The sequence below is a fragment of the Enhydra lutris genome, unplaced genomic scaffold (assembly GCF_002288905.1).
Source record: "Enhydra lutris kenyoni isolate GAN:26980312 unplaced genomic scaffold, ASM228890v2 scaffoldscaffold24, whole genome shotgun sequence".
Lineage (NCBI taxonomy): Eukaryota > Metazoa > Chordata > Mammalia > Carnivora > Mustelidae > Enhydra > Enhydra lutris.
In genome coordinates, this window is record NW_019154108.1 from 25412513 (window position 1) to 25436227 (window position 23715).

Genomic DNA, 23715 nt, shown 5'->3' on the forward strand with positions numbered 1-23715 from the left:
ACCATCATCACCATTACCATCATCATCACCATCATCATCATCACTACCATCATCACCATTACCATCATTACCATCATCACCACCACCATTACCATCATCATCACCATCACCACTATTACCATCATTATCATTGTCACCATCATCACCACCATCATCACCATCATCATCATCATCACCATCATTACCATCATCACCGTCATCCCCATCACAGATCACCACCACCATCATCCTCATCATCACAGTTTTATTTTGTATTTACCAAATGCCAGACACTACTCTAAGTACTTTCAATATCTATTGCCTTATTTTTTATTCTTATCACACCATGAGGTAGGGCTTGTTATCATCCCGTTTTATAAATGATGGGTCTGGGAACCAGACAAGCGAAGTATCTCAAACAGCTGTTTGACTCAAACAGCTGTTTGGTTATGGAGCCAGGATCTAAATTGAGATAGTTGTCAGAGTCTAGACTCTATGCTCTAAGAAGCACCCAGCTCATATTCTGGACAATAGTGAGTGCTCGATATGTATTTATTATATGTCCTTTTACCAACTTTTGTTGTTTTGTCCACTTTTGACTGCTGAGATTCATCTGACACTTTTTCCCATCGTTACTTCCAAACAAATAACTCTATGAGCACTAGAACCCACAATCACGGTGGAGTATAGATCTTTCTTCCTGTAGCTACACTAGGCAGCTAACCCCAAAAGCTCAGATTTGGTTCAGCTTGGCTACATCCAGCTGCTAACCTTGGCTTCAGCCACCCCACCCCACAGCTGCAGCAGGCTTATTGGCAGGGAAGGAAAGAGGGAAGTTAGGGACTTCCCACTCTAAAATTGTGAAAGTCATAGAACAATAGGCTTCTTCATTTACATACTTTTACACTTTTGTAGTAAGGTTAAAAAAAAAAAACGTTTTAAAAGCACTGTTGACCTATCATTGATTTAAAAAGGTCAGTGACTCATTCATTCATTTAGCTTTGGATTCTTTACCAGGAGGGATACACACACACGCACTCACGCGCGCATGTATCTACTAAGAAGATAGAAAATTAATAAGACAACATTCTGCTTTCAAGGAACATTTAATCATATTATTAACACTTCATATTTGAGGATGGCCTCTGGCAGAACTGGGAGCCACTGGGAGCCTGGTGGAGTGTTCTTTTTCATTTCTTTACATGTTTTACATCCTCTTTACAATTTTGTTCTTCTCTTTCCTGAAGCTCATAGGGGCCTTAAGTTGCCCCTATTTCTCCAGACAGCAAGGAAAATAGCTAAGAGGCCACATTTTCACAAGGATACTATTTTTTAACAACATGATGTAATACTCTGTTCAGCAATTTAGCCCACTTGATATAGAAGCCAACAAATTACTTTTAAGTACGTGGTTCCAAAAGTCCCTGAAGGTCCTTTTGAAAGCAGGAGTCATAATCTCTGTGGGGTTTAAATCGATCTGAAGAACTGGTAACGCTTCTAGTAACGAAGCTCACATTTCCCTTATTGGGTCCCAGACAATGAATGGGATCATTTTCGTGCATCATATTGATCAACTCCCACGGCCTTTTGAAACAGATAACAATTCTCCCACTTCTCAGATGGGAACACTGAGACTTAGAGAAAGTAAATCACAAATCCAAAGTTATATAGGTGGAGCCAGGATTCAAGGCAAGTGTATCTGACTCCAGACTGCGTTCAGCTAGGACGGCGTTGTTGGGTGGTATCAGGGTCACCCAGTTTCTCTAGTTTTTAAGGATATCGGATAATTCTGCTTCTTGTAGTTGGCACAGTAGAAACCCTTCCCTTGATGAAAATTAGGAGAGCACATAGAGAACTGGGCAAGTTATCATCATGGTGGAGTCTCTGAGGCTTTTAGAAAGGCGAGGATTTGGATGGAACGAAGGGGGTAAGCATTGCAGAGAAGGCTGGGGTTGGCTCCGAACAAAGGTTATGGAGTAGCCGAGAAGCCAGTGAAGATGTGTGTCCTGCGGTATTGAACTTGAGGGCCGTAGTTTTATAGCAAGTCTTCACTCTCAGAGAGACCAGTTTAAATACTAGTTCTACCACTTACTAGATGTTCTAGTGTCCTTGGGAAATTACTTAAAACTCTCAAAACTCACTTTCCTTCTTTATAAAATGGGAATGATAATAGATTCTGCTTCTTCAAGCTGTTGCGATGGTTAAATGAGATGATTCTTACTAAGCACTTCCTACAGTGCCTGACCCATGGGAAGTGCCCAGTAAATGTTCACCAGGTAAACTCTTGGGGTGCCATGCAAGCTGGTTGTAACAGTTCCGTGTGTGGTGTGTTACCCTGGGGCCTGCTACCTTAGGGAACCAGAAAAGCAGCTGGGATCATAGCAACCTTTTACAGGAGTCCTAGAAGAGTTGTGCTCGGGGACAAGATTTGAGGCAATTAAGGACCTCAGGGCAACAGAGTGGGCCTGTGACGAAGCTGGGACGTGGTCTTGTACACCTAGGGCATTCTGAAGCCACTTCTGTTTCCTTATTTACAAGGTTTCCTAGCAACTGTCCTATGGTTTGGGATGATAATCCCAGCTCCAAACTTCCCTGGAAGGACTTCACTGATTTATTTATTTTTTTCTCAAACCGCATGATGTCATCATGGGAGTTCCTCTTCTGCTCAGGTATCTACACATGCACACAAAGGTTGTTGTTACTTACATTTGTGACAGGGAAAAGAAGGCATAGACTGGTGGGTGACCTTCATGGCCAGCATTGGTGGAGAGACTCAGAGTTCGTATTCTGAAGGCTTTTATCTTTCCTCTAGCTCGTGCTGCCCGAGTCTAAAGTTTTGGAATTCTTTCACAGACCTGAAATTTGCCTTTAAATCTGCCCTCTAGCCCACCCTCACAGGTGCTTGCTGGAGACAGTAGCTTTGGATGTAGTAGATGTTGACAGCTATGTGCCCACAGAGAGACCCCAACCTGGATAATGGCAGGAAACTATGCGACGGGTCTGAGAAGGAGCTCATGATAACCATTTCAGCCTTGCAGGCTGTATGAACTCTTGCCACTGTAGGGCCAACCTTATACACTAAGTAAATGGATGAATGTAGCTGTGTTCCAATAAAGCTTTATTTATAAAACAAGCAGTGGGGCCCATTTGGCCTGGAGGCCGTAGTTTGCTGATCCCGATCTGGTACACTCTATTTTGTCTACAGATCCTAAACAGAGACTAAAATCCTAACGACTTGGCAGAAGTGATAGGGTCCCATTTGCAGAAGAAAAGGTAATAGTTTGCTAGTTTAAGTCAGACTCCCATAGATTGATTATAATTGTCACTTAAAACAGGCATTGACAAAGATTGTTCTTGCTACAAATTCAAGGCACAATTCAGGTAAAATGCAAGCACATTAGCCTCCCCTGAGAGGTATTGATAGGTTTAGGAAAGACAGAGTTGATGAAAACAAAAATATGCTTAGACTTGACAAGAGAATTATAAACAAGATGCCAATTAGGAAATTCACTGTTTTGTTCCTTCCCCGTGAAGCTGATGGCTCCTGGTTGGTTTCAATTTTGACATACACAGTTGACTTTGGTGAAATGTTTAAATATGTTAAAACGGCCCCTTAGACCGAAATACCTAATACAAGTGTACATGCACGCAGAGAAGTAGATTATGGTTCCAGACATGTCACCATGCATTTGGTTTGTGATACATAAGGACTTTAAGAGTTAGAGGTGGCTGTCTGCCTTGTTTATGCGGCTGAAGGTGGACGAGGCATTTTAAGACCTCACGTCATAAAACCGCCTTACCGCATACCCTGTCAAGTACGCGCTCAAGTTCATTGGAAGCCTTGCCTGCATGAGTGGCTGATGTCAGTAGCTCTCCTGCAGGCTGCCCAGGAGTCTCCACGGCACATCTGAAGAGGTCAGGAGCTTCCTGCTGCCGCCTTGCTATTTACGATCCTCCCAATACCTCTGTTGCTGCTGCCGCCATCCGTGAATAGCAAGGGATGAGTCAAGTCGCCTTCTAACTTGGGAGAATCAGATGCTCAGTTAATTGATACATTGAACTGTGGCTGACAGCAGTGGGGGTTTCAAGGAGCAGTGTCTGGGACTTCTGGGCACGGCTCCCAAGGCCAGAGTTTGCTTAAGGTGAACGTCACAGGAGTTCTGCTGTCCCCTAAAGCACCATAAGGAAGACATGGGGGTCAGACACCAGGTGTTTGTTAAAGGGCTCAACAGCTTTGTTTCCTTCCTCCCTGTAGCTTGTCTGAGCAAGACGATGGAAGGCTTTGGGGCTAATACATATAAGCATTTGGGATGTGGAAGAGGGGGTGTGTCGGAATTTGACATCGCTGGAACATGGACACGTTCCTACGAAGTGAGATAAGCTGTCACACAGAACGAATACAGGAGGGTTTGTTGATTTGATTTGATTCTTTTTAGTCCTGCATGTCGTGGAGTCAGGTCACTGTGTTAGGGCTCTGCTGGCCAGAGCAAGTGACCTTAGCCCCTGAGAGTTCCAGGCTGCCCTGGGCATGACCACCTCCCTTTGACTCCTCCTGGGGTTGGTGTGGGCAGCACCACCATGTCCCAGCCGAGGCTCTGCTTAGACCCTCCGGAGCAGAGTCAGTCAACAGGGTCGACTCATCTAGACGGCGTTTTTCTCTTCTTCCCTCCACAGTGATAAATACTGGGCCCGGGAGACAAGCGGACCCCCGAATTAGAAGTCAGGAGGCTTTAGTGATAGAAGTTTACCCCACGAAGGTCTGAGACTGCAGCCAAATGTCTTCACCTTCCAGAGTCTCTTTCCTCAACTGTGAATGAGCCTTCTCAAAACTTTAGGCATTCAGAGTGTGCCATATTTTTTCCCCCTATCTATTCTCGTATTCTCTGAATATTTTTATTTAAACTGACTGGCTTTTCCCTTTGAACTCATTTTAGCCTTAGATGAAAATGCCAGTAAAATCCCGGGTTTGATGTTACCATTAATTATTTCAGTAGAGGTTAGGAAAAATACTCTTTTATAAAATAATAAAATTAAGATGTCTCCCACTTTGGCCAGCCAATGGCATGGCATCAACCAGGATCGTGGAGGGGCTGTGGGCACTGCGCCTTGGGAACCCCAGGCTGGATGAACTTGGAACTTAGCTCTGGCTCTGACATTCCAGGAGTATGAAAGTGAAGGACATAGGGGACACTAGCAAACCCTGGTTAAATCAGACCTCAGGGTAATGTGCAGAGAAGCTCTGTTCTCTTCTCTGCAGCCACTCTGCTTTCCTTTGTTTCCCCTTTATGAACAAGAGACGGTCTATGGGGAAATGGCGGGGTTTTGTGCCTGTAGGTGGGGCTGAGCGGAGGCTGTTCTGCCCTTGTCCCTTCCCACCGTGCTGACCTGTTGAAGGAGTTTGGTGGCCCTGTGAGCCTTTTCCTGTGGCCCAGTGGGGCCTCTCCTCAGGCACCCTGGGATCTGCCAGGCTGCCAGCCCTGGGCCTCTTGTGCTCAGCCAGCTTTGCTCCTCACTGTCTGCATGGAGTCTCCCTGGACGTGCCCCCCCCTGAGCCGGGGAGGGGGGCTGCTCCAGGAGCCCCCCGGGTGGGGGAGGGGCACGCAGGATGGAGTGGCCTCTGCGCGCGGCCCACAGCCTGCAGCCTGGGGGCTTTGGTGGGTCTGAGGAGTCACGTCCTGAGCACTTTGAGTACTCTCCGAGGCTGCTTCTCCTTCTGCCCGTGATGACCGCGACGGAGCCGGAGGTGGAGTGATCTGGCCAGCGCAGCTGAGCCGTGGTTTTCTGTGTCTTCCGCACCTGATGGCTTCCGTGGCCCTGGGCGCTGTGTTCTCAGGACAGCGGTTATGTCCTAGGGGAAAGGTCGGCTTCAGAAGGAAAATCCCTACCAGGGCAGCGCCTTGTCAAATAACAGTTCCAGGACCTGCAGGGCACTGCCAGACTTCTCTTCCACATGGGTCTGGCCGCTTCTCAGGATCTGAGGACAAGGGCAAGTCAAGTCAATGCCATTCCTCTCCCGGGAAGGCGAGGTCGTCTCTGGTCTCTGAGGCCCCAGAGACTCGCTTTCTTCCTCTTCCCTGCTTCTTCTTCTACGTGCCCTTTGTGAGTTCCTTGGCCTCTTTGATCCAACTTACGTCTGATGTTTATTTTCACCTGATTTCATCTAATGAAAAAAGTTGGAGTGGGAAGTGAGCCGTGTAACTATTCCTGTGTGAAACTATGAGCGCATTCAAAGGGCTGCTTCTGCATCCAGAAATTTCCACCAACATCTGTGTCAAATGCTGCCTTACCCAGCTAATATCCTTCCAGGTCACTAGGGTTGCCGAGAAAGAACAGTGAAAAGGAGAAAAATAGTTGCTTCGCTGGAAAATCATCTACTCACATATTGTATTTTATTATTTGAGGACAGAAGGCTCTTAGTCTTCCTCCTCGTGCTTATTGTGCAGGATACACTTTTCTGTGCCCTCCTATTCACTGTGCCTGACCTGCCGTGACCTTGGCATTGTCTTCTTGCGTCCCCCTCTTCTCCACCATGTGTCTGCATTCCAATCTCAAGTCCCTTTCAGGTCCTATATCCAGTGCGTCCACCTGGCCACCTCTCTGCATCTTTCAACGAGAGACCACGCCTCCCCCTTGGTTTCCTCCGGCGGGGCCCACAGGAAAGGCTTCTCTGAGCTTCTTTTCTGGCTAGTGTTTGTTTTCATCCAAAAGCAATTTTCTTTTCTTCCCTACTAGACTCTGGACTCCTAACTGGCAGGATCTGGTTGGAGTCTGATTCATTTTCTATTTCTTACAACTACCACCACCACAGTTCACACAAGGAACATCCCCAGTTGGGTGTTTGTGAAATGAGTAAAAATTGTTTGTGTCATTTTTTTTCCCCCACTTGTAACTGTCTCTGGTCCCCGGCCTTGGCGTCTCTCCCACCAGCTTCTGACTTACATTATCTGTCTGTCTGGGTGGTCCACGTGCATTTCGGATAAGATGGGTCCAATGAAATGCATCCTCCATCTTCCCAAAGGCCCTCTCTACCCCTTGTGCCTTCCATGGTGCAAGGACCACCAATGAGGTCTCCCTGGCTAGGTCCTCTTTCCTCCCTTTCTCCGCTCATTCAGTCCAGCACCAACCTCTCTCTGCTTGTTTTCTTTCCTAAACATCACTGGAAGCCCTGTGTGCCTCCCCTGATCCCTGACTGCTGCTGGCGGACAGGCCCCCATTTCCTCTCACCCGCTCACGCAGCTTTTCCCTTGGTGCTCTGAGAACGTCCCTCTTACTGCCACCAGCCTGTTCCTGGTAAAATGCAGCTTGGACAGTATCATCTTGTGGTTGAAACACCTTGAGCGGTTCCCTCCACCCTGAAGGGCCAATTCCCAGGTGAGTGTTTCATGAGCAGCCCTCATCCCTGACCACACCTTGGTTTCCACTCTGCCCTAGCCACGCTGCCCAGCTCAGGCATCTTTCCTGGATCTCCCTTGCTGTGTTCTATGTCTACTGACGGCCATCTGCATGAGGTAGGCTGAGCAAGGGCTTTTCTGACACCCAGAAAGCTGAGGCTCATAGGGCTGGTCCAAGGGCTAAAAGGCTGGTAAGTGGTGCTGTTGGGGACAGGTGCATGGTCAGTCAGCGCACCTGCCCTTGTCTTGCAAGACCTTTAGGGTGATATTTTGTTGTTTTCTTTTTAAAGATTTTATTTATTTGACAGACAGAGATCACAAGTAGGCAGAGAGGCAGGCAGAGAGAGAGGGGGAAGCAGGCTCCCTGCTGAGCAGAGAGCCCGATGCGGGGCTCGATCCCAGGACCCTGGAATCATGACCTGAGCCGAAGGCAGAGGCTTTAACCCACTGAGCCACCCAGGCGCCCACTAGGGCGATGTTTTATATAGGTCTCCTCTCTGATGGTCGGGCTCCCTCCTCCCCACAAACCATCACCTCCCTTCTTCCCTTCACATAATCCTGGAGCAGGAAACTTGGGGAAGACTGTCCTACTACACACCAGAGCTGGCCAAGTCACAGGGCCATCTCTATCCATCTTTCTGTCTGTTTCTCAGTCATCGTCTACCCAATCTTTTAAAGATTGGTTTTTAGTTGGTACTGATCAAAATCACTGTGGAATATTTTCAGAGTGAGGACTTCAGTCCTGAGTACTCCAGGCATGGCTTCAGGACCGGGATGGTGCCCTTTAGTGTTACGAATTTAGAGGGCTTCTCGCTGGACAGACCCTCCCTCTGGGCAGAGCAAAGGGCTCCTCATCTGCTGTCTTCTGCACCTAATGCGTCCACACCTCTGCAGTTCCCCACCACAGTGCCATGTCCCCATCAGTTGTAAAGTGTGGCATCTGAATTTGATACTAATAATGGTAAAGGGCTGAGATTTGTAACTGGTTTCCTTTTCTCCATCAGAGTGGAGTCTGCATTGTAAATGCCTTATACTAAGGTCATTCTCCATCAGCTTGCAGTCTGGTCCGGTTTCTTGACAGAGAGAGAAGAAACTGGACTTACAGCCGGTACTGGGTGTGCCTGTGGGGTGTACCCATTTCGGAGCCCGCATCTGTCATGGTGTGGCGGTGGAGAAAACTGTGGGAAAATGCTGGTCCTGACAGCGTGAGGCCCTCTTGCTAAGCCGGATATACTTGCCACACTACAGAATGGGGTTAACGAGAACTTCTCCATCCTACCTGCAGTCATTCCGCAGAAACAGAAATATAAATGCAAATATATGTGCATACATAAATACAGATAATGCCTATACTGACAACAACAAAAACCAAACCTTTCGTTTCCCAGAGACGGGACTTTCTTTACACCCTGCCCTTTGTAAAGCACGTAGTACAGGTTCTTCTGATAATTAGGGGCTAAATAGATGTTTTATCAGTGGACTTAATGTGGTGACCATTTTCTAGTATACACAAAAATCATTACGTTGTACACTTGAAACTAATATAATGTTGCATGTCAGTTATAGCTCAGTAATAAGAAAAAAAATGTGGTGACCAATTTCTTGAACCTCTCTGGTGATGAGACTGTCTTAGTGAAGAGTTCTGTGGAGTACAGCAAGAAAGTCCGAGCCAAAGTACAGGCCAGTTAATTTTTCCAGAAAAAAATCGCTGTAGATTTACGTGAGGCCCCTGGCACCTCGCAGTGGCTTGGTGATGTTACAACCCGTTTTGAGCAGGAACGAGGCTGGATAAGTAGAAGCTTTCACGCTTTCTGAAAAGCTCAGCTAATATCCTCTGGGCGATGGCTCTGCAGCAGGGACCTCCTATCTGAACATCGTCATGGGTGCTGGCTTCCTACCATAGCTGACTTCTTCCTGGGAGGCTCTGCAGGTGAGGGGATGTCTCAGGACGGGCGGGTAAGCCCTCAGAGAGGAGTGAAGATGGGTTTCCAGAAGGAGGCCTTAGGCTGGCTCGACAAACAGCATGGAAGTCATGCTTTTTGTGCTTTATCAACCTGGCCAAGCTAGCTTCCCTATAATGAATCCAGCAGAGCACTGTGTTTGCTGAGGCCCGGGCCATGATAAGTTTTTAAACCGAGGTCCCTGCCTTCAAGTGTAGTCAGAGCTGTGAGATAGGACACAAAAGAATTAGGGATTAAAGATTAATTAAGAAATGCCCACGTATGCTTTAGGAGTGGGGAGAAAAGAGCATGTCTGAGGGTTGGAGAAATCAAAGTCGGTTTTGGGAAGGAGAGGGGCTTCTGGTGGGGCCCTGAAAGTATGTGAGGGGCTCAGGCAGAGGTACAGAGAGGGAGGAGGGCATGTCGGGGGATTGAGAGAGCAAAGGTTCAGGGATAGGAGTGGACTCGCCCTGTTATCCTACACCTGTCTTCTCTCTCTCCCTGCCTCCTCTTAACCACCCCCTTTCTCTCTCTCCCCCACCTCTCCTATAATAACACTGAATCTTAAGAATAGAAAAAAATAAATCATCTCTATTAAAAAGTGGGAAAATGAAATCCCACGAACACTGTGATCTGAATTAAATCATAATGATGCTGCTGGTTGGCTGGGAATGGTCCCCATGGGGTCAGCAACACATGCCCGCTCCAGGTACAGAATAATGCATTGTCTGGAAAGTTGATGTCTGACTCTTCAGTTGCCTTGGAAGCAAGAACCCCTGACTGTCTTTGTATCATGGGAGAGTCTCTGGCTAGATCAGGGTGACCTGTGGATTCACACCGTATGATCCAGCCACTGATCAGGAAATCAAAACTGGATCAGAGTTGGGCCTTTTGTTACTTTCCCCAGGGGCGGTGGGGGGAGAGCAGGCGTGGCTGGGCCTCAGCTTCCAGCTTCCCTTTGCTCAGGCCCATCTTTGGCTGGTGAGCCCAAGGGCCTGGTAGATATGACTAGCATCTGGCCAGGAACAAAGTGAGCCATGGACAGCTAGTGAGGAAGCCGAGTTGCAGATGTCAGGTTCAAGTTCACAGTCAACCTCATCACCTCCCCCTCAAAAGCCAAACATGAGAGAGAAACTGGAAAACCAGAAGAACAAAGCTGACATCACACAGAGCTGGGTGGGTGGGATGCCAGGGAGGGAGGAGGCAGATCAGGGCAACTTTTTTTTTTTTTCTCTTAATTAATCATGGGAAGCATTTGAAGACTTTACAATGGCTTTGCCTGAAAAAATGGAATTAGCCAAAGACAATATGCGGCTGATGCTGGAACTGGTAGTTGAAGGAAGGCTGCCCTCATGAGAACATCGGTGTCTCACCCAGAGATTGCCTTCACAGACCAGGCCTCTACTCCAGATTTTGTTCATGATTAGTTCCAGGGAAAAATTGAATTAAAATAATTTTTTAAGAGGAAGGAATAAGAGCCATGGCACTTAGTGCATGGCCCAAGAAGAGACTCTTCTGACTGTCAGTCATCCCTCTCCCTCCCCTCTTTGATACCAGACAAAGCTTGTTGGCAAGAGCGGGAGGTTTGGAAGATATCTTGGCATAGGACATGCTAATTGTGTTTGTACATCAGCGTCTCTGCTCTCCTTAATCCCTCCGCATGTTCCCTTTGCTACAGTTCTTCAGCTTTAATATGCATCTTCCTTGGATGCCAAGATTGAGTCATGGTTGGAGCATTACAAGAGCAGTGGCTATGGGTGCCCATTGTTCTCCTCTGCATTGTAGATCAAGTCAGTTCCAAGGGAGAGGTCCTTTAGGAGCAGAAAGCTGTGTATAACAGTTTTGCTAATTCCTGGATTTTACTAACTTTGAATGACTTGCTTTGGAAGTGACCGTTATCATCCTTGGAGTTTTATTTTATTTTTAAATATTTTGTTTATTTATTTGACAGACAGAGATCACAAGCAGGCAGAGAGAGAGAGAGAGGGAAGCAGGCTCCCCGCTGAGCAGAGAGCCTGAGCAGGGCTCGATCCCAGGGCCCCGGGATCATGACCCGAGCCGAAGGCAGAGGCTTAACCCACTGAGCCACCCAGGCGCCCCTCATTCTTGGAGTTTTAATGCAAGACATGACCTGTAGGCATTCTCCAAATATGTGGCCAGCCATCTTTCAGGTGACCCGACTGTGACCAGTTCCTAGCTTCCCTGAATGTGTTCAAGTCTAACATTTCCTTCCCAGTCTGTTTTCTCCATGTGCTGCTCTCTTGTGGAAAACATCCACCACTCTTCTTAGCTTTCTGTGCCCAGAATAAGGGCTTCCAGATGGAGAAGACACGGAAGTCTATGTGCATGTGTAGTAGACTGTGCTCAAGGAAATGCTCGAGCATCTGTACCTGCCAACCCCGAAGACAGTTGATTTCACTTAGAAAACCCAAGGACAAGTATCTCCACAGATTTTCCCTGCCTGTGTCAGAATGACAGCCTGAAAAATGGCCACCATTGGCACAATTAAATTATTGCTTGAGATTATGCATTTGGCTAACCCAGGGATCAAGCTTAACTGAGGAGGATTAGGGACATCCAGGGCAGACCGTGTAGACAGTACTCAGTGTAGACATTTGGGAATCTTTACTTGTATCCTCCTAAGGATCATGTGTAAGTGCAAGGCCATACAGGGCTTAATTTAGAGAAGATAGAGGTTAGGGAATTGGGCCCTGGGCCCAGGCCCAGTGGCAGGCCCCTTTCTACTTAACTAGGTCATAGAACATCATTAAGATCAGTGGTTGAGTCTTGATTTGGCTTCCTACTAACCACCACATAAACCTGAGCAAGTTACTTACCCTCTGATCTCCTGTATCTCATCGAAAAATGGAAATAGTAATTTAATTTCAACTACTTAGATTTATTAGTAGGATTAAACAAAATTATGTAATTCACCAGGTGCTGTGTTTGGCACATGGTAAATACTTTACGAATGGTGGGTATTATTCCTACTTTGTTGCACTGATACCATAGGAATAAGGCAGTGTGTCCACAGAGTTACAAAATAAGGCAGGAATTTAGGTGGCGGAGATTAAGCATGTATAACGGGATTGCTCTAAGAAGCTGAGAAATGCTTTCATGGTGCTTTGTAGCCTTTGAGATCTCCACAAAACTCTCCCCCAGCACTGTAGGGTTGTCATCTCTCCCAGTGTGGACACTGCACCATTGGAGATTCCATCGTGGGGAGGAAGCTGGGCCCAGCTCCTGAAGACTTGACTGGACTCTGGCACACCAGACCTCATGGCAATTATGATAGAGTTGTGCCTTTCTGTGTGGGCAGGAATACGATCAGGGCCCGTACCCAACATAAAGGGGCTTCTGCCGGTCCCCTGACTAGCAAGCATCTCTGAATAGCACAGCCTTTAAAGATCCATCTCATTTTGGGGGGTTCGGGGCAGAGAGGAAAGAAACCTTTTGAAGCTCCACTGGTTCAGAAAGTGACATGTACCAAATTCAGGGAAATTTTGACATCTCGATTCTCTCACCCTTCTGTCCCCCACTTTTTTCCCATCTGAAGTCACTGGAGTCCTGACAGGTCATTGGAGTCCCCACAGTGACTGGTGTTTAATATTTTCATTTGTTTAGCCCCAGCTACTGCCCACAGAGCTATTAGGTCTTTGAGACCTCTCACCTCCCCTTGGGCTGGGCTGCCTGACTTTGGGGAGATGGGAGGAAGAGGAGTTTAACAACTCCATTATTTTCAGAGAGAAAGAGGGTTAAAGTCTCATGGTCATTAGCATATACTGTGCCAGCTGCCTCTTCTGTTACTTGTTCAATAATTCCCTTAATGTTTGGTCCTAATGGAGCAGATTATTGTTATTATTTTATTTCATCAAGATCACCTACTGCATAAAAACAAAGAGGAAAGGAGGAAAGGAACGTGGCCAAGAATAAGCATTGAGCATTATCCAGCTGGAGATATTTATTCACTGGCTTCATGCTTGGCTTGTGAAGCTTTGAAGGGATGGTGCACATAGCCCATGGAGGGAGCCTGTCTCACGCGGCCCTGCCCATGGGTTGCTGAGACAGCGACCTGGAGTGCTTTTGCTTCTCCGTGGACCCTTTTATCTCCCTGCCTGCCTGTGGGACACAATACACACATTTGGGCACGTGTGTGCCTGCACACATCCACACGCACGGGTTACATGTGGGGCCAGCCTCTTAACACTGATTCTTTGCCCTGTATCCTGATTCCTCCCAGCTGTCCCACTCTGCAGAGATCTAAGCAAGTCTTTGGAATTAGGGGATCCATGAGGGTAGCCTTGGACTGGGAACACCCCGCCTATAGCAAGCTGCTTCTGTCTTCACGCTTCCCCCAATGGCACCGGCCTTGGCATTGGCATTAAGGCAAACAATGGGCCCCGCTGAAGCCGCGGAGCATCAGAGAGCTCTGAGCTCCTTATGAACAAATGCACTCTTTCTTTCACTTTGGGACAGCAAAGTCAAGGTTCTGAGGCAAGAAAAACTCCCAAGAACCAAAAAGGCAGCTCTATAAAAAGAACCTGAAAGAGGACAACTTGAAATAGCCCGGGCCAACTCCAGCACGCTAGCCTCCAGCCTCCTTCCCTGCAGAGCTTCAGGCTCTCTTTAATGAAACTCCTGAAGGCTCCTCAAGAAACTGAAGACAAACTTCCCAGATTAAAGAAGAACGATGGTGACCAAACCTAATAGAATTAAAACGTTTAAACCTGGGAGAAAAAAACAAAAAATAAAAAGCTATAAAGGTGCGTTTCCTCCTGAGAAGAACTTTGTTCATAGCATCTTCAGGTGGAAAGGGCCTTCAGATACGAGCCTGCCTAACCTAGAAGACTCTTAGTCTTAGAGTTTGTCTCTTGCTTATGGAAGGCTGTCTTTACCCCGCCACCCCAAATGGCATTTTAATGAGAGAAGTTCACTTATTTCTTCCCTGAGCTTTGGGTACTTGCACCTGGAAACTTGGGGAAGGGGTCCTGACGCATCTCATGGCAGCAGGCTGACATATTATCATTGCCCCAGCGAGAGGCTGACAAGGGAGGGCAGGCCTGTCCCCTGCCAGTGGGATGTGCAATTCACGTCAGAAGCCCCAGAGGACATATTGAGGCCTCTTAATTAACGTGGTGGCCTGTGGCAACTGGAAAGCATTTCCACACGATTAAAGACTTCAGAAAACCCCCAAGGGGAGGTACTGTTCCTAATAATTTATAAATTGAACTTGCTACTTAATATGCTTCACATGTTTCTCTTGTCTTCCATTTGGGAAGGAGGTGGGCAGGGGATAATGGATTTCTATTCACTGACCACCACAGAGAAGACAGTCTGCCAGAAGAGCAAACCAAGGGGCCTTCTCTTCTAGTTTCAGTTGACTCCTTCTGGCAGGAAGGGGATCCTCAAGGTCAAGAACATGTTACTACAATTTTGATGACATCACCTCATTTTAAAGGCCTTATTGTGGCTTTGGAGCCCCCTCTCAGGGACGCCGTTGGCTAGCTGGCATTGACAACCCATCTCCGAAGGATCAGCTCCCACTTCCTTGGTCTGTAGTCACCAGCTTTACAGCTCCGGAAGAGCTCACAGGCATGTTCTCCTCAAGTAGTTTACCTCTGAGAGCCAGTTCCAGTTTGGCAGGGATCATACGAACAATCAGAAAATTGTCAAGTTGGAAGAGTCGATTCATTTCTTTCAGTCATTTCATTTGCCAAATGAAAGCCTAGGGAAGGTTCAAAGAAGTTATGCAACTGGAGGGATGCTTGGGTGTCTCAGTCGGTTAGGCAGCTGCCTTCGGCTCAGGTCATGATCCTGAAGTCCCAGGATAGACCCCTGCTCAGTGGGGAGTCTGCTTCTCCCTCTGCCCCTCCCCCCACTTGTGTGCATGTGTGCGCACTCTTTCAAATAAATAAATAAAATCTTTAAAAAAAAATGTTGGGCAACTTGCACGGAGTCCTTTTGCTGGCTAGCCCTGCTGTTTTGTTGGTGGCCTCTATGCTCTTCGTAACCTAGGTCTAGGTTTCCATTGGGCTCTGAAACACAGGGTCAGAGGAGTCCTTGAAAAGTCATCTATATACCTCACCCGTTTTCTGCCCCTGGAACATTTGGATCTAGATTAGAGCATGACCAGAGATGCCATGTGGGCTTACACAGTTTTTCTCCTCTTGGTCTGTCTCCTTTGAAAGCCAGAGATAGATGTAAGTGATCACTGTCATCTATGAGAGAGGGGCTTTGCCCCAGACCCTCAGGTATTGTTACTGGGTGAACGTAGGAGACATGCACCACCAAACCTGTCTTATTTCATTCTTATCTTCTAACCACCATTTAATTCCTTGAGGATTATAATTTGAATTCAGTGTGTCCAGTTGCCTTGAGGGATAATTAATTATGTCTCAGACTCAGTCTTCTGGTTACTCCTAGGGTGAAATGAAGCTTTGAAATGTGAACTGATTGATTGGCTGCAGTCCCTTGACAGATGGTAGCTGGAAACATAATCTCAGCTTTTCCGTTTCTCTGCCAAGGGTTCACAAAACCCAGGTGACTCCCTACACTCTGGTGACATTTGATAGAGTGAGATTCTTTATTCTGGGATTTACTGATCATACGATATGGATCCAGGATGACGGAAGGATTGCACCAGCCCCTAAGGGATTCCCTGGAGTCCTGTCTCCAGTCCAAGGTAGCTTTAGCGACCACAGTTCCTCTGTTATGGGGGTAATGACATTTCCAGCCCTTGTGATCTGTTTTCATCTTCCTTTTGTGGCTGCATTTACCTTTAAAAACCAAATCACACAGGGGCACCTGGGTGGCTCAGTCATTAAGCAGCTGCCTTCGGTTCAGGTCATGATCCCAGGGTCCTGGGATCGAGCCCCGCATCAGGCTCCCTGCTCGTCGGGGAGTCTGCTTCTCCCTCTCCCACTCCCCTACTGTATTCCCTCTCTCGCTGTCTCTATCAAATAAATTTTTAAAATCTTAAAAAAAAAACAAATTACACAGATTATTTTCTCAAACTTGAATGTAAAGTCCATGAGATCAGGGACCATCCCTGTATGATTCACTACGGTATCTCCATCACAGCGATCGCTAGAAACACGCCTTCCCCAAGTGAGTATATACTTCAACGATTGAGTAATGAATTGAATGAATGAGTTACGTAAGCAACTGACTTGAATAAGCTTTGCTGGCAAGCGCATAGAAGATGTCTGTATTGAAATACATTCAGGGGAGCCTGGGTGGCTCAGTGGGTTAAGCCTCTGCCTTCGGCTCGGGTCGTGGTCTCAGGGTCCTGGGATCGAGCCCCGCATTGGACTCTCCTCTTAGCAGGGAGCCTGCTTCCCTTTCTCTCTCTGCCTACCTCTCTGCCTACTTGTGATCTCTACCTGTCAAATAAATAAATAAAATCTTAAAATAAAAAAAAAAAAAGAAATACATTCACGGTTGACCTCTCCTCCCTCCCTCCCTTCCTTCCTTCTATAATTACTGAACACCTTTGTGCCATGCCCCATGCTTGGCCCTGGAGCTTAGTGGCTCCTGCTTTCATGAAGTCTGTTATCCAGTAGACGAGATGGACAATTAGTTGTGTGGTCAGAGTGATGTGGAGGGTTCTGTGGGTAGGTCAGTGAAACTAGGAAGAATTGGCTGAGGTTATGTCACTGAACTGACTTAGAAGGACAAGAAGGAGTTGGCTCAGGGAGGGAGGTGTGACCTAGACCCAGGACAAATACATAGGTCTGATAATGAGTCAGTCTGTGGTTACCGTGCATGGTTGGGATGAGCATAAAAGGGAGATCTGCTTAGAACTTTCTGTCCCTGGACAATCACCATCACTGTTATATAAAATATTGTTACACAAAGATTTCAAAATCTGCAGATGATCTGACAAAACTCATACTATTCTCTCAGGTAAGTGCCGAAAATGTCAGTTTCGTAATAAAATAAAAGCTGATTTCATTTTTTTTAATCTCTATTAGAGCCAGTAGAAATGATTTATTGATTTTTAAAGAAAAAAAATATTTTTAAATGCCACTTTTTTTTTGCATGCAACTTGTTTATGGATGTGGAGGTCTCATATACCCCAAACGTGCTTCTGGTTATTAAATGTTAACAGTTTTGAGGAGAATCAATAGAATAATCAGAAAACTCATGAAAAAGATGAATAAAGAACAAAACAATTCCATACCCTGCAGTAATTGTTATTTGTTTTTGAATATTCTAAGTTTGTGACTCATTAACTTGCCATCGGGTCCACATGTATCCTAAGCATTTTGCTTTGAATGCCATAGAATTTTTTTGTTTTGTTTTGAATGCCACAGAAGTTGAAGCTAACACACATAAATGAAGATCACCTTCTCAGCACCTCTCAGGTAGAACAGAACTGCAAAAGCCAGGAGTGCCTGCGTCACCGCCCGCTCGCTCTCTGTAAGGCCCCCTGTAGCCGCCGTGCTTGTCTGTGTGTTCCTGTGCCCTTCCCCCGCTGCAAGTCTGGCTGGACCGGAAGGCCTGGAGGATGTTTGTTCCTCCGACCCAACTTTATCCCATCAGACAAAGCAAGATGTGTGCAGCTTACCTTTCCCTTTTTGACTCGGTTATCAGGAAGCTCCCCGGGGTAGCTCTTTCCGTTTCAGCTGCCACCTCCTTGTTCCATGAGGTCGTTTGCCAGAAAAACAGTAGATCCTCTCTGACTTAAATGGAAGCCACATAAAATTCTCTGCGGAAGTAGAGTGGTTAGAAATCATGCAAGATCAAAGAACCGTGGTTTATTTATCACAGGGATGGAAAAGCGATCGAACGTGAGCACTAGATTTCCACGTCCTCGCCGTCACAGGAAAGTTGTCAAGGTGGCTGCATGTATGCGTTCTCCTAGGGTGGCAGAGGGTTTCTCCCTACTCCTTCCTACCGAGGACCCTCTCACCGGACAGAGCAGACAAGCAGTTCGCAGGGATTTCTGTGTAGTGATTTTACAGATTACTGTTATTATTACAAAATGTGACGAAATCATATTCCATGTTAGTATCTTGTAACATGTATGTGGTCATTTCCATAATAATCCTCAGTAAATCGTTGCTGAGCGTTGGGGCACCCGCCGCCGCTCTGGGTTATAGATGCGGAGAACCCGTACCGCAGCTCCAGTGCCTGAGGATCTCCTCCTCTTTGCGGTGTCTGTGCTGAGCTTCCTGTGGGGGCTGGAGCTCATTACCAGTAACCGATTAAGAAAGACCCACGGTTTGTTGGGAGTCACTGAGTCTAAGCAGGGGAAACGTTTCAATAAAGCGAGGTTATCGGTGCTAAATATACTGGCTTAGCCGATCGAACCCTGGGGTTCTAGCTCCCTATAAGTTGCTATTTTAAAATAAATAGATATAGGGACTCCTGGGCGGCTCAGCCGATTAAGCGGCTGCCTTCCGCTCAGGTCCTGGGGTCCTGGGATCGAGTCCCACATTGCACTCCTTGCTCAGCCGGGAGCCTGCTACTCTTCCTGCCTGCCAGGTGCTTCTCCCTCAGCCTGCCACTCCCTCTGCTTATGCTCACACTCTCTCTGATTTAAAAATAAATAAATAAAATATTTAAAAATACATAGATCTAAAATATTCCTAATGGAATGTCTAGGACCACACAGGGTGAAGGGAAGTTTAGAAGTACCTAAGAGAGCAGTGCCACGAGGAGGGGCGGGTCTGGAACCCCTTTGCACTACCTGCTTCTGTGGTTTCTCTGGGCCATCGTTTCTTCATCTGAAGAGGAGGAGCTAAACCTAGAGAATTTCAACGGGTCTCACAGCTGAAAGAGAAAACAAATTTCTTTGTGGAAATTTAACTAAATTGGGATCTAATGGAATCCTTCAGGCATGTAGTGATGTGTGATGCGCATTGTCTTATTTGAGCACGGAGACCTTGAAACGTGAGGGTTGTCCTTCCACTGCCAGCCAGCCTTGGGTTTGGACCCTTGGTGGCTGCTCCACGAGAGGTCCTTTGTTTATGACGGTGCCTCTTCAGACCAACCGTCTGCTAGACGTGCCCTTTGAGAAGCGAGGCTAGATGTGAGTGGGCTCGTCCGCCCTCCCCGCACCCCACCCGCTGATGATCTGTGGGACACCCCGCTCACGGGGTGGGGAGGGGGGTGTGCGGGGTCGCTGCAGCCCCGGTTAGGCACGGAAGCTCAGCCATGAGAAGCGTTGTGTTCCCATTCCGGAATTCCGGAACTACTGTGTATTTGCTCTGTGCCCTTGAACAAGTTACTTAACCTGAACAAGTAGTTGACCCTACCTCTGGGCGGTAAAAGGCTGGAGCACTTAGAACACGTGTCTGATACATAGGAACAGCCCCAAACCGGACAGCTGTTCTTGCTGTCTTCCTGCAAAATACGGGAATGAGCCTGCCGCCTGCCTCCGATCATAACCCTGTTGTGATCCTCTGAGGGGGGACCTTGAGGGGAAGCACGGAGGGGCTCCCCGAACCCCTCTGTGTGTGCGGAAGGTTAGTGTTTCAGCCATTCCTCGGAGACTGATGTTTATACGGCTCTTAGAGCTCTTTAGGGAATAAAATTACCTCTCACTTTCACTAGCCTAATTCAATGTCTGACAACTTCTCTCACTCGGGAAGTTATTCTTTCTGTGTGGCTTAATTGCCTATTGTTGCAATTTCAATTTGGGGTGAAGGAAAGGATGGCGGGTCTGACTCGGAGATAAAGGGATTGCGGAGAAACAAGTGGGTTGGACTCAAGCATGGGCTCTCAGCACGCGGGTTGGGGGGCTCAGGCTCGGGGGCTCGGCTGCGACACTGGGGCAGGGGGTCTGCAGGGGTGCCTGGAGGGACGGTGGGTTGCAGGGAGGTGACAGTCGGCCGTGACCTGGAATACTTGTCCCCGCTCTCCCACCCACACTGCAACAGGGGCAGCTTCATACTTACGGTCTCTGTCTACTTGCATGAGAGATTTCACCAGGAGAAACAGTCCCACAGATAAAGGAAAAATCTGATATACCTGGAGACCAGTGTATGTCCCCGAAAATCCACCTGACATGATCTGTCACTTGGTAACTGACTCTGTTGCTTCTTGTCTCAGCTGCTCTGTGCCTGTCTGAAAGCAACAGCGTGTGTGTGTGTGTGTGTGTGTGCGCGTGTGTACAGGTACACACATGCACACACACTGCTTCGCTCATGGTGCTGGTGAGGGAGGGATGGTAAATGGGAAAATTTATTGGGAGAGGAACTTTATAAATTCAAGATGTAATTCTCACAAGACCGGAGAAAGCCCCTGTTCATGAGTTTGAGGGGATAATCTTGACCCAGCCTTGTCCGAGGCGGGGGGACCCCTGGGAATTCATAGGAGGTTTTTATCTCTAGCCTGGGGAATGGGGTGGCAATGACTGAAGCCCAAGTCAAGAGCAGAACTATTTGGCACAGCCCCACCTAATGAAACAGGTTTGGAGGGAAAGTGACCAAAATAAAGGGAGTGAATACAGACCATGCGCTGGAAGGTTTATGCCCTTGGAGCACCGGGGAGCAACGGGTGTGCAGAGCCCCCCCCCCAAGTCCCCCTAGATGTTAAAGTGACATGCTCAGTGTCACCAAGCATGGTATCCTGGCCTCTGTTAGACCACCAAGTGGAGTCCTGGTGTTTAAGGAGTGGCGTCAGGGGATGCCCTGGGAGGAGGAGAAGGTTCAGAAGGAAACTCTCTGCCAGCCTGACTCCAGGACATGGGTCTCAATCCCTCACTCAAGCATGAATGGGAGATCACCCAGGACTGTGGAAGTAGGAATAAGCTGTTCCCTAAAGCCATAAGTGATCTAAACAGTCATGTTCAGATGTAGAGGGCCCACTGCACACTTGCCTGTAAATCCCTAATGGACCTTGGGTCTCTTTGCATTGGTGATGGTCTTCCCATACTCCTATGGTGACATTTAAGTCCAGGGTGAGGCCATCCCTGATTCCATGGGACACAGTCTGTTAGGCGCTGTGCACCATTCCCTAACGTAGTCCTTACCACCACCTCCCCAGGCTAAGTGGCACCTTCTCCATTATACAGAGACAGACGTTGAAGTTTCAAACTGGTGGGACTCACTGATCATTGACATAACACTTTTCCCCTATTTCTACAACTGAAACCAGTGGGAATAAGCTGTTCCCTAAAGCCATAAGTGATCTAAACAGTCATGTTCAGATGTAGAGGGCCCACTGCACACTTGCCTGTAAATCCCTAATGGACCTTGGGTCTCTTTGCATTGGTGATGGTCTTCCCATACTCCTATGGTGACATTTAAGTCCAGGGTGAGGCCATCCCTGATTCCATGGGACACAGTCTGTTAGGCGCTGTGCACCATTCCCTAACGTAGTCCTTACCACCACCTCCCCAGGCTAAGTGGCACCTTCTCCATTATACAGAGACAGACGTTGAGGTTTCAAACTGGTGGGACTCACTGATCATTGACGTAACACTTTTCCCCTATTTCTACAACTGAAACCACACACACACACACACACACACACACACACACACACTTCTCTTTCACATTGTTTGCTAAGGCACGAAGCAACCCTGGATCACTTAAATGAGGCACTGTCCACCCCAGTTCCATCTTTCCTCCATTTTCTTTCAACACCCGTCACCATGGACTGGCCCTTTGCTGCTGAGTGATGTGCTTGGTCTAAGTGCATCCCACACTGGGGTGAATGGGTTAATGAGTGAGTGATGGATGGTGGTCGGGGGAGAGGCAGTGCCTCTTGGTGGGGCGAGCTCAGCCCTCTTCCCACAGCTCCTGTCCTTTCTCCCCAGGGCGGCATGATTGCTCTGCTGCTGTCCATCTTGTGCCTGGTGATGATCTTGTACACTCGCCGGCGTTGGTGCAAGCGTCGCCGGGTGCCTCAGCCCCAGAAGAGTGCCAGCGCCGAGGCGGCCAACGAGATTCACTACATCCCCTCCGTGCTGATCGGTGGGCACGGACGGGAGAGTCTGCGCAATGCCCGTGTGCAGGGCCACAACTCCAGCGGCACCCTGAGCATCCGGGAGACCCCCATCCTGGACGGCTATGAGTACGACATCACGGACCTGCGCCACCACCTGCAGAGGGAGTGTATGAACGGAGGGGAGGACTTTGCCAGCCAGGTCACCCGCACCCTGGACTCCCTGCAGGGCTGCAACGAGAAGGCGGGGATGGACCTCACCCCAGGTGGGCAAGTCGCTCCTCCTCTTGGGGGACTAGGGAGTGAGGAGGGAACCAGCTTCTCTACCTAGGGGCCAGTTGTCCTGCATGATGGCATGCACCTGTGCCCTTTCCCAGGTGGGCCAGAAGGGTACACGCTTTCCTGAGACCAGGGGAGCTGTGTTCAAATGTGGGAAGTCAGAAGAACCAGTATACACTGAATCCCTCTCCACTTCTCCTTTGCACTGGAAGCAGAGATGCCTTTATATCCAACAGAAGAGTGGGTCAGATAGAGCCTTTTCCATATATAATAGAGTAGGCCCTAGGGAAATAAGAAGCTAGTGAGAGAGATCGTGTGTGTAGGGCATTTTTGCAAGTCACATGTTTGCTTAGGTGATTTATTTATCCACTGGTGTGGAAGGGACAGAGGTGCTGGTCTTTTCTGTGACTCTAAAGACCTTGGTCTGGGCTGGGAGTGGCTAGTTGTGTTGTCTAGCCCATGCCTCTGTGGTCTTCACAAGGGTCGCCCTTCTTCAAAGATTAGGAATGCCGTCAGGCTGTCCGAGCCTACATGCCTTGTGTTTCTATAGAGATGCTTGGTGGAAAGGACTTGGACCTGATCGGGCTGAGCCAAACGGGGTCAACAAAATGCAGAGAGGAAATCACTGTACTTTTCTTCTACAGTGGCCCTCCTGTCTCTTTCTCTGAAATTTCCGTAAATAAACAGCTCCTCATAGAGAAAACCCCAAGACAGCGATCCCTCAAAAACTGCTCCATTATCTTTACAGAAGACATTTTTCATACTGAATATTGCTGAAGATATATAGACTTTCAGTGGGGCTTGAAAAGAGGGAAAGCATATCATGGCAGTCTCCATTATGGGGAGCTTGGCTGATCCCATCGGTTGAACATCTGAGTCTCAGTTTCAACTCAGGTCGTGATTTCATGGGTTGTAAGATCAAGCCCCGTATCTGGCTTCATGCTCAGCAGGGAGTCCGCTTGAAGATTCTGTCCCTCTGCCCCTTCCAAACCACTCAAGTAAATAAATAAATCTTAAAAAAAAAAAAAAAAGTCTCCATTCTGCTTTGTATCTAGGAGAGATCCTGTATGAATAGCCACTTCTTAATGAGATTTAAATTCTGGGAAGTCCTTGAGGAGAAGAGACCTGTGGTCAATGCCTTACATTCCCCATGGCACCTGGTGTGGTGCAAAGCCCATCAGGTCCACGTGATGCTCATGGGGTTCCAAACTCCAAGGAACTCGGGGAGC

At 47.8% G+C, this 23715-nt stretch overlaps 1 protein-coding gene across 3 annotated transcripts in view; it reads left to right on the plus strand.

Annotated features, from left to right (window-relative positions):
- The window catches only part of LOC111150676 (astrotactin 1), a 320695-nt gene that overhangs the window by 122178 nt on the left and 174802 nt on the right, over positions 1-23715 (plus strand). For all 3 annotated transcript variants that reach the window (XR_002640811.1, XM_022508208.1, XM_022508210.1), the window contains exon 3: positions 22080-22473. Coding sequence is in view for 2 of the 3 variants with exons in the window: in XM_022508208.1 (XP_022363916.1) it covers positions 22080-22473 (394 nt within the window). In the remaining variant the exon portion in view is untranslated. The remainder of the gene's footprint in view (positions 1-22079; positions 22474-23715) is intronic.